We start from the raw sequence: 14,986 nt of genomic DNA on the forward strand, positions 1-14,986 counted from the left end.
CAAACACCCACCCCTCCCCCACATCGACCAGTTACATGCTCTGCCCCAAACCATGCAGCAGCCCCATCCTGTCAAGCTGACCTGGCAGCCTAGGTCCCTGCTCTGTCGCTCGGAACTGGCCACAGCCTCCATCATAGCAGAGACTCTGACATTCCCACAGACCTTTGGGAGAGTTCTGGGCAGGGTAAACGCAAGAGGGCCTATTTCTCCGAACACCAGGGAGCTACACTCAGGGCATTTGTAGGTGTGGCCGCAGTGTCAAATCTGTGCCTTCATTTTGAACACAGAACCTTCAGGAAGGTTCTGAAAGCTTGCTGTCTGCTGTGTTAGGCTTATAGTTTACCCTTTGGACACATCAAAGGGTGTAGGGCTTTTAATAGCTCACCTGAATCTGACTACCCATTTATTGATGTGGGCAGAATTTATCTAGTTGGGAAAATTTAGTAGAAAGTAAGTCCTCCTTAAATGTATCCTTTGCTTTCTTGGGAAAGGAACCTTTTTCATCAGGAAAACTCAGATATACTTCTTAAAATTTTTAGTCTAAAATATGTTCTAGAAGATTTTACCTAATCTTTTTGAATAAGGTAAATCTACTAGACAGGTGCTAAGATTTCGATAGAACATTAAACACTCTGTCGGGTGCTGCTGCTTCTAACAGGGCTACAGCCGAACACATCCACCCAGTCACTTGCTGAAGCTGACGGTAGACTTTGCTGGGCTTCGCTTACAGATGAAGTGGGATATGCAGGTGGTTCTCTCATGATTGCCTGGGTCACTTTCACCTCTGGGTCTTGTCGTTTGGTGGGTTGGCTCCACAATAAATAAGCCAATGGGATGTTATGATAGAATGCAGGAGCCGTGTGGTCTGGCACACCTGGGCAGCTGGCTGGCTTTTCCTCTTTGCCCTGCTCTCTCCAAGCCCCCAGAACCCCCCTCAGTCCCCAAAGATGACCCCATTTTCTGTCTTTGGAATCATCCCTTTCCCCTGATCTTGACCCTACTTTCAGGCACAAATCAACTCCTGACTTACAGTTTCCTCCATTTGCTGCTGATTCTCATTTTCTTCTGCTTTTAAAGTCATTTTTATTATTTGTCAAAACCCTCTCCCTTTCTTTCCCTACAGTTCGTATGAAGCAGTGTCTCCTCACTGCCCGAGCCCCCTCTCCTCATGGGGCTATGAGCCTGTAAATGAGTCAGTATGTGCTGGTGCCCAGGGCCCTGTCCGCACCTGGTGAGCGCTGAGTGAGTGTTGCTGGAATCCGCATGATTCTTCCGCCCACCGGATGGGAAGGGAGAGAAACTGAGGGGAAAGCATGGTTTCTCCCCTTTGTTACTTAACTGCATACTGCTCAATGCTCTGACTGCAAGAATCAGCTGACCCTTAATTTGATTATGAAAAGCTATAAGCACACTACAAAAAATGACTGTGGTTGTATCATAACACCATTAAAATGACATCACACTGACCAGTTATCCATGTGGTCACAATGAAGTCAAGTGTAGCGTTCCATGCTCTGGTCCTTAGCTGGCCCAACCTGGGGTCACACCAGCGTCATCTCGGGGCTTGAACAAGCCAGGGCCCAAAGTGAGCCTTCCTCTGCCAGGTTCCACCAGGTTTCAACCTTACTAGTGTCCTGCTCTTTAGCAAGGTAAAGGTGCACCTTTGCTGGATAAACCAACACACTATTTTACCTAACTTCTTTGATTTCTGTCCTTTCCAGGAGAAGTGGCTGGCAGGGTGGTTTGCATCCCCACTGAAATAGGAGTGAGTTGACCCAGGCCATTGGGGAGGGTCCGATGCAGTGGATCACTCCACCCCTCTGAGGCCTCTGCCACTCTTGGCAAAACCAGGACAGAATGGGAGGGGATAAAGCAGAGTGTGTGTGTGTTGAAAAACCTCAAGGATCATACATCTGACAGCTAAGTTTTCAGAATTAACCATCTCATTCCTCACTGCGGTCTCTCAAAAAATTTGGAAGCCCTTGAAAAAAGTCAACAGTTCACACCTAGGCCAGCGAGTGCCCGTGCAGGGCCACCCCGCCCCTTCCCACTCTCACCTGACGTGGCCTTGCACATCTGGGGCATTCTGGTGACTCTGCTGTGGGCCAGGAAGGTGCTCTGGGAGGAGGTGCTGTACTGGGAGCCGCTGTCAGAGGAGGTGGAGCTGGTGTGTGACAGGCGGCTGTGCTCCTTGTGCGAGGCAGTGGAGCGCTGGTACCACTGGCGCAGCTCGTCCGACACAGCCGTGCGCCCCGTGCCCTTGTCGTGGGCGCCCTCGCGGCCCAGCGATGGAGTTCCCAGGATCTGGGAGCGTGATGGCGTCAGGCGACCGGCGTCGCCATCTTCGCTGGCCCTCCAGCTCTCCCGGAACAGGCCGCCTGCCGTGTATGAGTTGGAGGTCTTGAACTGCGCCTTCACGCTGTAGTGGCCCTCCTGGTCACTCTCCAGGCTGCGCACAACCACAGGTGTGGCGCCACCCTCTATGTACAGTGGGTACTCCTTGATACGGTACTGCGAGCTGGGCTGGCTCTGGCTGTGCAGGTAGACGCCGGGGGCACTCCCGCCACCGCCCCTCGCTGCCAGGTTGGGCATGCTGCCCGAGTTCGCGGTGCCCAGCGCGCCTGCCGCCCGCTGTCTCTGTCGCTGCCGTGCGCGCGCCTTGGACGGCGAGTCCTCCGCCAGCGTGGAGTAGTTGGCATTCATCTGCGCTGGGTAGTAGTGCTCCGAGCTCGAGTGGCTGGTGCAGGAGGAGCAGTCGTCCATGGGGTCCGAGCCGTTGCTGCTACGAGTCCGTGGGGTATAGAAGTCCGGGCTCCCCGTATCATTCTCTGAGCCTAGCAGCTTCCCCTGGGATTCCAGGCTGGAGCTCCGGTGCCGAAAGTGCAGGGCGAGGCTGTGTAGGCGAGTGGGGCTGAGGTCCACTGACCTGCGGGGAGAGGCTGGTGGGTCTGGGTTTCCAGGGAAGGGCGGGGGTTGTGCAATCACGGGACTTCTGAAAGAGCCTCCAGCAAGCATGCAGCTGGGAAACAGCAAAGCTGGTTGCCCTGAAAATGCAGGTGCTTCCCATTGTTCCCAGATGAAGAGGAGGAGGGAGGAAAGCAATGCTGATCCCTGGAGTCAAGCCTGGCCTTTGCTGTGACTTGATTTTCTGTGGGAGGTGGGACTGAAGACAGAGCCCACACAGGGGTTTCCTCTGACAAAAGCGTGCCAATTGTCAGGACTTTTTTTTTTTAAGTGGAAAGGGATTCTATAGATACAAAGAGAACTAAGAAAATGCCTGTTCTAGTATTATGTTAAACCATATGAAATGCCCATTTTTGTAGTTCAAAAACAGTAGCAGGGGCATAGTTCAGGCTGAATACTATTATGAAACCCACATAAACAGATTTCCATTATCATGAAGACTCTAAAACAGAAGGTTGATGCAAAAACTTACCACTTTGTTCATAATCCCTTCTGCTTATCTGAGTCTAGACTATAAATATCCATCAATACTGCAGACAATGCTAGGGTCACATGTGAAATTAAGGGTGGCTTGTTGGCCAGCTACATGAAGACGTGAGTTCCAGTTCTGTGAGTCACCCAGGGAAGAATGCAAAGTCCCCACCATGTGGCCTTCTTCTAGTCCCACCCCACTCCATCATTGTGTTCCAGTTATACTGGCCTCCTGGGAACATGCCAAGTTCAGGCCTGTGTCCAGAGCTTTGACCTTGCTGTTCCCTAAGATGGTCTCAGACCTTGCTCCCCATCTATTTAGGTCTCTGCTTAAAGTTCAGTTTATAAGAGAAAGCTTCTCCAATGCTTCTATATTGCTCACAAAAATTAGGGGATATTTCAAAATGAATATGAAGCTATGAAACGTCCCCTAATTTTTGTGAGCAGTGTATTTAAAAGATGATCTCTAGATTGACTGGTGGTGGTGCAGTGGACAGAGTGTCGACCTGAGGATCCAGGTTGGAAACTCCAAGGTTGCCAGCTTGAGTGCAGGCTCACCAGCTTTGGAGTGGGATCACTGACATGATCCCATGGTTGTTGGCTTGAGCCCAAAGGTCGGTGGCTTGAGCAAGGGGTCATTGGCTTGGCTTGAGCCCCCCCGGTCAAGGCATGTATAAGAAACAATTAAATGAACAACTAAAGTGATGCAACTATGAATTGATGCTTCTCATCTCTCTACCTTCCTGTCTCTCCTTGTCTCTTTCTCTAGCACTTAAAAATAAAAGATGTCTCCCTCCACTCCCTAGCCCCTTGCTTTATTCATTTTCCTTAGTGCTTATCACCACTTGACATATAGTGTGTCCGTAAAGTCATGGTGCACTTTTGACCGTCACAGGAAAGCAACAAAAGATGATAGAAATGTGAAATCTGCACCAAATAAAAGGAAAACCCTCCCAGTTTCTGTAGGATGATGTGGCAGCATGTGCACATGCGCAGATGATGACGTAACACCGTGTATACAGTAGAGCAGCCCACGGCCATGCCAGTGGAGATGTGGACAGTACAGAGGAAAGTTCAGTGTGTTCTGTGGCTCGCTAAATTTGAATCCATGACCAAAGTGCAATGTGAATATCGGTGCATTTATAACAAAGCGCCACCACATAGGAATAGCATTACTCGGTGGGATAAACAGTTGAAGGAAACTGGCAGTTTGGTACAGAAACCCCATTCTGGTAGGCCATTAGTCAGTGACGGGTCAGTAGAGGCTAAACGGGATAGCTACCTAAGGAGCCCTAAAAAATCTGTGTATGAGCCCACATCCAACTGCACTGAATAGGTATGAAACTGGGAGAGTTTTCCTTTTATTTGGTGCAGATTTCACATTTCTATCGTCTTTTGTTGCTTTCCTGTGACCGGTCAAAAGTGCACCATGACTTTACAAACACACTGTATATTTCTTTACTGTGACTCTCAACTAAAATGTAAGTCTGATAAGAATAGGGGTGTGGTCTTTTCTACTGCTCTATCCCCTTAATACCTGCTACATATAGGTACTTTATATGTAGAAATGTGTTGCATGAATGAATGAATAAGGGAATTTTGTCTGGAGTGCTCTATCCTATATAAAATGGTTCATTATGGAAGATCATACCAACTGTCCTTTGAGGTATGATCCCAATGGACTCAGTTTTTGCTAAAATGGAATGACAGCTTTGGTTCTGACTCTTGGAAAATGAAAATGTGATTCATTGGAGCATCACTTTTGCCTGTTTCTTTTGTTCCTTAATGAATTTATATGTACTTTGAGGTATTAAAAAGTTCAGGATAAATTAGGGCCCAGTAGAAAGTTACATGAGGACTCTCCAGTAACCATCACCCATCTGTCCAAGGTCCTTTTGGTCCCAGCATGCTTCCTGGCTAATCCTGCTGGCCTCTCCTGCCTGCATTTCCCTTAGGCTCATACTTGCTCACTGTCTGCAGGGATTCTCCAGGCGACTCCAGGCGCCCACTGGGCACAGACTGTAGGATATGATGGGGCTCTTGGCTAATGTTGGCTGGCTGCCGCCAGCTCAGTTTTAAATTCTGCTTCATTTTAAGGAGAAACTACCTCACAAGTTCAGGCCTGGCTCTGGTTCACTGTTATCTGGTCCTGGGGTGGGGAGGCAGAGATGCCAAATTTTATCTATCTATCAATCAATCAATCAATCAATCATCTATCTATCATCTAGATATCCGTCTATTTTAAGTGAGAGGAGGGGAGATAGACTCCTGCGTGCATCCTGACCAGGATCCACCCAGTAACCCCTGTTGCGAATGAATCACCAAGCTATCCTTAGTGCCTGAGGCTGACACTTGAACCAACTGAGCTATCCCCAGCACCTGGGGCCAACGCTTGAACCAATTAAGGCACTGGCTATGGGAAGAGAATAAGGAGAGAAGGGGGAGAGGGAGGGGAGAGAAGGGGGAGGGGGAGGGGAGGGAAGGGGAGGAGGAGGGGGAGAGAAGCAGATGGTGGCTTCTTTGTGTGCCCTGACTAGGAATCAAACCAGAGATGTCCATACACCAGGCTGACGCTCTACCCACTGAGCAAACTGGCCAGTGCCAGAAATGCCAAATTTTAGAATGGAGGGTCTGGTTCAGGGAGGGAGTGGCCTGAGGGCTGGGTGGACTCACCTCGTGGAATGAACATAGTGGGGACTCCGGACACGCAGGTCTGGTGTGGACGGCATGCTGGACTGTGAGTTCCAGTGAGGGAGGCTGCGGATGGGGCTATTCTGGAGGGAGCTGCTTCCCCCTCCTGCTTCAGCACAGCTCCCTGTGCTGGGGAAGCGCTTGTGGCTGCTGCAAACCAGAGGAGGCCTGTTGGTCCCCACCACACAGCTTCCCTCCTGCTCCCGGAGCTGAGCTGACTAGCCTCCAGACAGCCACTTTGGTGCTGGGTAAGCTTGCTCAGGACTCCCTCTCTCCCTAAGATCTCTATTCTGCTTCTCAGCCTCCCCCCCCCCCCGGAAGTGGGAAGAGGAAGAGGTCCTTATCCCTGACCCCTTGGGCAAAGTGAGATGAAGACTCTTGTCAGACTTGGCTAGCAAGGGAGCATGACTGTTCTGTGAAGCCACTGTCCTGAACGTGTTTCTGTTTACAAGAGACAAATATTTACTTGTCTCTGTACCCATCTGGAGCTTGATAGGGTACAACTGAAGTAAATGAGAAAAACAGAAGCTGACCAGAAATGCCTTAAAAAACGCCCTCTCCAAGATCAGCTGAGTAATGAGCTGATAATGCACAGCTAAGACTACAGCTGTTTGGCTCCAGAATTCTGTTGGCTGAGGATTAGGGTTCTGAACTACCATATTTCCCTATGAATAAGACAAACCTTTTTTTGAAAAATTTGGGGTCTAAAAACTAGGTGTGTCTTATACAGTGGTTGTAGATTTTTTTTACTTGCATCTCCCGCTTTTTCGTGTGGATGAGGAGTTGTATGAATTTTATGATGAATAAAACTTGAGTTCAATAACTTTATGTAATACATTTTTTTTTCAAATTTCAGGCCCCCAAATTAAGGTGCATCTTATACATGGGAGCGTCTTATACATGGGGAAGTATGGTACTTCTGGATTCCTCTGAGTAGGCTTTCACTTGCCATTTTGGAATCACGCTGCCCAAGATTTCCCAAGTAATTGCTGTGGAATTTAACAACATTAAAGTCATCTGCCAATATGTTAACTATGAGCCAGAAACCCCAATTTCCTTCTGAATGACAAATCTGCACATGGACAGGGTCAGCAGCACTCTCGGAAGGCAACCCCTAGAAGGAGGAATAGGCTGATTTGGATTTTGTCATTTGTGGATGCTACTTGGGACAGCCCTCTGGTGCTTTCAGTAGCTGTGGCCCATGACCTCCTTTGGCCTTCCCCACTCAGCTCACCTGGAATGACTGTGGGAGGAACGTTTCTTGACTTTCTCATAAGGCTCGTCTAACGAGGACTCACTCCACATTTTGGGCTTTATGGGTGACTTGTCATAGTCGTTGCGATGATAGTGCATCTGCCTGAGTCCCTCCAGGGACTGGGGAGGAGGAGGCCTGTTGTGTGATGGTGGCCGAGGAGGGAGTCCCTTGTGAGGAGACTGTAAGGGGGACAGTGTGCTGGTGACCTGAGAGTCTTCTGCACAAAGACGGAAAGAGAGAAACTGAGCGTCACCTTTCCTACTGATCCCAAACAGGCCCCTCCCACCTCTGCCCCAACATCAACCCCTGGGAGCAATACCAGCATCTAGTCTTGAAGGTGCCTGTGATGCTTCCCCAGTTGCCAAGACAAGTCAACCCAGAACAAACCAAACCTCAACTCTGAGCAGCATTAAATGGGAAGAGAAGGCTCAATTCTAATTAGCTACAAATGGCATAAGCCCGAATTTCATTAAATATCATCAACTAATGACTGCTTCACACTGAATAGCAAAATGTCATCATCATTTTAAGTCTTCTTTCAATAGACAGAAAGTGTCTGATTTACTTTGGGAGGTTTCATTCAGTTCCATGAGGGCTTTGTAAATCTGTTAATTGCTATAGCCTCAGTGTCTAGAATGATTACTGCCACATAGTAGGTGCTCAATAAATGTGTTAGAAAAAAAAATGAATAAAAGCATGTCTGCTGAGCATAATTATCTACTGGGTGGCTCTAGGTATCTACTCTGCTTGTTCCAGAACTATCTTTGTACATTTTGGAACTGCTTTAGGTTCTTTTGGAAGGAGATGGGCTACAACTATGACAGATAAATAGAAAATCATGCCCTGCCTTCAGGGGAGTGACGCTCTAACACATCAATGTGCTATAGGACTTTTGGAGAAAGTGAATTCAGCCAGTCAAGGAAGGACTGTGGTCTGGAAAGGATTTTGGCAGTGGACAGGCCGAGAGGAGGGAAGAGGCCAGGCCCACATCCAGCTGTTACAGAGGGAGGGAGGGAAGAGCTCTGGTCAGTGCATGTGCAACATCCCTGCCGTGAGCACTGAGATAAGGAAGCTGCCCCAACTGACATGGGGCAGTCAATTCCTGGCCAGGCATCAGGACTAGGTCTGAAAGCCAAGGTAAATGAAGCATGGATGTGTTAGGAAGAAACCCCGGTTTAAGAACTAGTCATCTGGCAGGGCTCACACGTGCAGGCCTGGAGAGGGGCTCCTGAGGGGTTAAGGAAGGGACCCGGTGTTGAGCCCGGGGAGGGCAGTGCTGAGCAGAGAGAGGAAGGGAAACTCAGTGTTCCTCCTGAAGGCAGAGGTGGAGTTCGAGGGAAACAACACCCCAAAGCAAACCTCAACCCCCATAAGCATTCACCCAATCTTAAATCCATTTCCAAATACTGTTCTTTCCACAGCCTACTTCTCAATCCCCCTTCCGTGAGACCTGACCCTGTGGTATGCTTGCACTCCTCCTGTACCTCTCAGGTCAGGGAAGGAGAGAACCCCTACAGGGAGTGGCTGTGACGGGAGTGAGGGGTCTGGGTGAGGCAGTAATGCCCCTGGTAGTCTGGGGGTCTGGGACATGGGGAAGAAGCTAATCACAAACCATGCATCAGAATTAGCCAATGACAATATACAACTTCCCCAACTCCTCTGTTACAAAGGAATCTCATGAAATCATTTTCATTCCCTCTCCTAGAGGGACTGAAGTCCACAAAGGCCAAAACAGGGCTGGATCTGATATTCAAAGCACAGCTCCCTGTTTGAGACACACATTTCTCCCTTCCCAGGCAATAATGCTGACAGTAGAAAAATATTACGATCTCATAGCTAATAGCAGGGTCAAGACAATGGGGTAAATAACCCACCAGCCTTTCCCTACAACAGCAAGTATTATTCTTGCAATTCCTCTCAGGACTCTGACTTGGGTAGACCTTTTAATTTTCTGTCTGAATAGCCACTTATCCCTGTCCATCTGAGGTTTCCTGTGGGGCAAAAAAACCACAAACAAAACAAAACAAAACCAAACCTGCCAATTAATATATTTCCATTTCATTAATGGCCTGGCCTCCCAAGTTTGGGGTTAAATCCACAGGAACATGCTTGGAAATGGTTCTGTGTTTGGAATTCAATTCTTGTCTATGGCCATACCACCCTGAACGTGCCTGATCTCGTCTGGAATTCAATTCTTTCCTCCCCAGCCTGTGGTGGTGGGCAGGGGTCTGGGCAGGGGGTAGGGGTGGTGAGGCAGGGATAGGGGGTTGGTGAGGCAGTGTTGGGGGGTGGGGTCTGGGTAGGGAGTGGGGGGGCTGAGGCAGGGTTGCGGGGTGGTGAGGCAGGGTTGGGGGGTTGGTGAGGCAGGGTTGGGGGGTTGGTGAGGCAGGGTTGGGGGGGTGGTGAGGCAGGGTTGGGGGGGTGGGGTCTGGGTGGGGGGGCTGAGGCAGGGTTGGGGGTGGTGAGGCAGGGTGTTGGGGGGTGGGGTCTGGGCAGGGAGTGGGGTACTGAGGCAGGGTTGGGGGGTTGGTGAGGCAGGGTTGGGGGGTGGGGTCTGGGTGGGGGGGCTGAGGCAGGGTTGGGGGGTGGTGAGGCAGGGTGTTGGGGGGTGGGGTCTGGGCAGGGAGTGGGGTACTGAGGCAGGGTTGGGGGGTTGGTGAGGCAGGGTTGGGGGGTGGGGTCTGGGTGAGGGGGCTGAGGCAGGGTTGGGGGGGTACTGAGGCAGGGTTGGGGGGTGGGGTCTGGGCAGGGAGTGGGGTACTGAGGCAGGGTTGGGGGGTGGGGTCTGGGCAGGGAGTGGGGGGCTGAGGCAGGGTTGGGGGGTGGGGTCTGGGCAGGGAGTGGAGGGCTGAGGCAGGGAGTGGGGGGGCTGAGGCAGGGTTGGGGGGTGGTGAGGCAGGGTTTGGGGGTTTGTGAGGCATGGTTGGGGGGGGTGGGGTCTGGGCAGGGGGGTGGTTCACTTCTGTTTTTTCCTGCTACTTCTAGGCTCTCCCAGCAGGTTTCAGTCTCTGATTTGTGGTCTAAGCCAATGTCTGCCTCTCTCCTCCAGGAATTATGAATACTCCAAAGGAAACTATGTATGGTGTTCAGATTCTCTGTTTAGTTAAAAATGTGGTTTTGGCAACTAATGAGGTAAAGTACTACTCACTAAATATCCCCTTAAATCTTATCTCTCAGCCACAGGAAATATGAACATTCCAGTAGACAAAGTTTACCTAGCACCCATCCACTCTCAACCAACAGGAAGTGAGAGAACTGCAGGGGACCTGGCTGCCATCTTGTCCCAGCTCTTGGCTTTAGGCTGATCTGTCCCAGAGGACACACACCTCAATCCCAGTTTAATCTGTGCCCCCGACCCGTTCCCAAGCAGGAAGTAGACAACCTACCATCCTCCAGAACGAGGGCATCAGAGAGAGAACTGTCTTCACTGCCAATATTTCCATCTGAGAAGACAAAAGCAAACATCTAAGAGTTTTGTTACATCCCTTACAAAGCCTTGTCTATCAAAATCATGTAGTTAGCACCATCCCATGTCCTCCTCTTTCTAATCAGAAAGAACCCATGAAATGCAATCAAAATGCTGTTGGCTGTTTCTTTTGACAGTACCTGTGAGGTTGTCGGCTCACCCCCCCCCCCCACCCATGGCACTGCAGCGTGCCACTTTGTGCTCCTGTATGATACGGCACCGCAGTGCTGAGCAGATCCACGTCCACAGAGGCCGCCTGGCCTGGTTAGGCCACAACATTGTCGCAGCCCAACACCAGGACACGTTCTGACTGAACCAGAGGAAGTAAACCGCTATGTACTATACAAACATGAAACTACGGTAAGGGGCTTGGCTTTGCTCACGGGGCAATGAATGACTTCTCAACAAACATCTTAAGTCATTAATAGAGGAAAAAAAGCTGCTAAATATAGTTTCTATCTCCAAAACTCATGTTCACAGAAACCATTCGATTAACCATAAAAGCATGCCAATGAGGGAGATAGTAAGGTAATCCTTCCCTTTAACAGCTGGAGAAACTGAGGCACACCTAGGGAGTTGGTTTGCCCAGAGTTTTTCTATTTTCCTGGCAACATTAGTAAAAGGTCCCAGGTCTTCAGATATCAAGTTTAGTGTTTGATCTTTTTTTTTTTTTTCTTTTTTGTATTTTTCTGAAGCTGGAAACGGGGAGGCAGTCAGACAGACTCCCGCAAGTGCCTGACCGGGATCCACCCAGCACGCCCACAGGGGGTGATGCTCTGCCCATCCTGGGTGACCAGAGCCACTCTAGCGCCTGAGGCAGAGGCCATAGAGCCATCCCCAGCGCCCGGGCCATCTTTGCTCCAATGGAGTCTTGGCTGCAGGAGGGGAAGAGAGAGATAGAGATGAAGGAGAGGGGAGGGGTGGAGAAGCAGATAGGCACCTCTCCTGTGTGCCCTGGCCGGGAATTGAACCCGGGACTTCCGCACGCCAGGCCGACGCTCTACCACTGAGCCAACCGGCCAGGGCCTGTTTGATCTTTTGAAATAAAAAACCATACTAAGGAACTAAGAAGCTTAATTACTATCCTAATTCAAATGGGCTTGTATAATGAAAACATTATTTGAAAGAGGCAGCAAAATAGAGAAGATATTATCTTGAGGGGTTAAAAAAAAAAGGCTGCAGGCTTAGATGGGAGCAGTCACTCACCAGTTAGTACAGATCATAATGTGAAACAGACTGTCGGCAGCCCTCACAGATAGCCCTCACTGGGCTCGCTGGACAACGGGCTCTTCTGTGGCCAACCAGTGAGCTGCCTGTCTCGGCAGCACCCCTCCAGGCTGGCTCTGTGGGCCACCCTGGATATTTCCCTAGAGCCAGGACCCCCGAGTGCCTTGAGGGGGGCAGAAGGACAAGGGCTTTGAACTACAGGTCTGTTAGGAAGTGGGGGGAAAGTACCGAAGTGTTGGCCAAGGACAGCAAGGTGAGAGGGAGAATGATGGTTATTCCACATTTACTAAAGCAAAGGGATTGTTTTTTAATGGTATCTCTTCTTTTTTTTTTTTAAATTTTTTAAAAATTTATTCATTTTAGAGAGGAGAGAGAGAGAGGGAGAGAGACAGAGAGAGAGAGAAGAGAGAGAGACGGGGGAGGAGCTGGAAGCATCAACTCCCATAAGTGCCTTGACCAGGCAAGCCCAGGATTTGAACCGGCGACCTCAGCATTTCCAGGTCGATGCTTTATCCACTGCGCCACCACAGGTCAGGCGTATCTCTTCTTTTTTAAACTAGGCATTCTCTTTAGTTGTATTGCTTGATGGATTACGAACACCTAGCACACAGAGAGCCCTGATTTTGGCATCTTGGGGTCTAGTGTACCGTTGCTTCTCCAGCATGCTCACATTTTTAGGTTGCAGATTATATATATGTAGTAAAATACACATACCATTGTACATATATTTACCATTTTAACCATTTTTTTCTGCAGTTCAGTGGCATTAGGTACATTCACATTGTTGTCCAGACATCACCACCACCCATCTCTCGAACTTTTTCATCTTCCCAAACGGAAACTTCGTCCCCGGGAACACTAAGACTCGATTTCCCCTGCGCCAGCTCCTGGTAACCACCATCCTACTTTCTGTCTTTCTGAAGCAAAGTGTTTTAAATATGCAAAAACAATGAAGGAATACTTGCTATATACATAAATATAAATATTTCAAAGAATTTGCTTCTTTAGGAAACCAAGGATTTTAACATTTGGGAAACTTGATGGTTGTTGCTTGATTGGGGGGAGGGTCTTTCCTTCTAGTGTTTACCAAATATAATCACCCAAATTCCTAATCCCTCCTGATCGAGTTCAAGGCTCTACCAGCAGCGTGGGCAGCCCAGGCCTCCCAGCTGCAGCTTTGGGACAAAATCCCCTGGCACCGAGGAGGACAGACGGTTGGCAGGGCTGCTGGCCTGCAGTGGAGCACTTGGTCACTTTTTCCTCTGGACTGGGGAAGGCGGATTGGGTCTTGAGAATGTCAGAGCCTGGGCAGCTCAGACTGGACCAGACTGGACCAGACTGGCTCGGTTCTCTTGGCTTAACTCCCTGGAGGTTTGGAAGGAGCTTTAGCTTATGGCTGTAGGCTCTCCCAGGGAGGCAATAAATAGTAATAATGATAGTTTGATTGGCATACTCTTTCATCTATGGACCTGAGTGCACTTTATGGACTTACTAGCTCCATTTTATAGGTAGACAAATGAAGGCACAGGGTGGTTAAGTAGCTTGCTTAGGTCAGTGGGTTTCAACTGTCGGTCTGCAAAGGTGCCGCTCTGCCAGAAATATGCGCTGGTCTGTGAAAGAGCTGAGCACCCGGGTGCCGTATGAAGATCGCAGGTGTGACATTTCTGGCAGACTGCCAGCAGTACGTGGCCCTGTAGTTGAAAGGCACTGGCTTAGGTCATGCCGGGAACAGGCCTCTGGTCCACTCACAGGACGAGCACAAGTTTCCCAGGGCAGTGGGGGCAGCCTGGCGTGGGGAGGGGGCTCAGAACTGACCGTTGATGATGAGTGAGGCCCTCTGGGTGGGTTTCTTCCCAGACTTGATGCGGTTCTCGTTGATTGCATTCTCAATCTCCTGCAGCTTCTTCAGTGCATTCAGATAAGAGGTTTTTCTTTGTTTCTTCAGTTTTTTGCTGACATTGGGGTCACTGGCAAGGCGGCGGGCAGCCTCTGTAATCTGGGACTGAATGGCAAACTCTCTTTCCAGGCGTTCCAGCTCGGCTTCCTGTGAGTGAAGAGCCAGCATTACACTGAGGGGATGCTAGGCAGGGGGGCCCCTGTCCCTTCCGACCCTGTCCCCATCCCATTGTGAGCCAGCTTTCCCTACTTCTGAGGGCCACGGCACCAGGAACCCAGCAGCTGCACTGCCCAAGTCCTACCCTGCTTGACCCCGCACTGGCCCTGTTCCTAAAATCTCTGGAAGCTGGTGCCCTGAGGCACACCCACTTTCTAGACTCCTGACCCCTGTTCCACTCTGGAGACAACGATGTGTACACACGAGATCCATCACTAAGAAGCAGAGCCCTTGTGCCGAGGGCCGCCGGGTGGCCTGGCTTCATTTCCATGGTCTCCAGCAAGGCTCATGAAGACCAGGCCCTGGTGGAAGTCAGACCTATTGGGTTGGTGTTTCCTGTCGGCTTTGGGCATAGGATGCAGCCCTGTTTCGGGGCAGCTCTCTGTCCTGCTCTTCGGTGGGAGCTCCAAGGCGCCCCTCTCCCCGCCCTCCTGCACACCCCTCTGTCTCACAGTTTGAGCCCTTCACGTTGGGTTATTTCCACTCACGCAGGTCTCTTTGAAAGTGTCAGGTTCGGGTGCATGGCCCCTTACCAAAGCCTCAGCGAGCCAGGTTGGACGGTGGGTGACTCAGCACAGGGCAGTCCTGTGACTCCCCCTGAGCATCCTGATGGATGTCCTACTCCGCCCAACCCTGGGGCATCCTGACAGTTAGTCACCCCCCATCTGCACATTCTTTACTTAGTCACCACCACCCTCCCTCCCCCATTGTTTAAACCACCACAGGTAACAGAAGTCATCCCCCTGCAGCGAGAAATACACCCTAAATCAGCCCTCTATAGAATGACACTTCTCATCCT

General features: G+C 50.2%; 1 protein-coding gene across 7 annotated transcripts in view; it reads right to left on the reverse strand.

The window, feature by feature from the left end:
• Positions 1 to 14,986, reverse strand: part of FRMD4A (FERM domain containing 4A) — a 673,627-nt gene that overhangs the window by 16,520 nt on the left and 642,121 nt on the right. For all 7 annotated transcript variants that reach the window (XM_066384150.1, XM_066384151.1, XM_066384153.1 and 4 more), the window contains 5 exons: positions 13,890 to 14,118; positions 10,768 to 10,824; positions 7,361 to 7,598; positions 6,109 to 6,276; positions 2,058 to 2,926 (listed from right to left, as the gene is read on the reverse strand). In XM_066384150.1, the coding sequence (XP_066240247.1) occupies positions 2,058 to 2,926; positions 6,109 to 6,276; positions 7,361 to 7,598; positions 10,768 to 10,824; positions 13,890 to 14,118 (1,561 nt within the window). The remainder of the gene's footprint in view (positions 1 to 2,057; positions 2,927 to 6,108; positions 6,277 to 7,360; positions 7,599 to 10,767; positions 10,825 to 13,889; positions 14,119 to 14,986) is intronic.

Source organism: Saccopteryx leptura, chromosome 5, assembly GCF_036850995.1.
Source record: "Saccopteryx leptura isolate mSacLep1 chromosome 5, mSacLep1_pri_phased_curated, whole genome shotgun sequence".
In the NCBI taxonomy this organism is placed as follows: domain Eukaryota; kingdom Metazoa; phylum Chordata; class Mammalia; order Chiroptera; family Emballonuridae; genus Saccopteryx; species Saccopteryx leptura.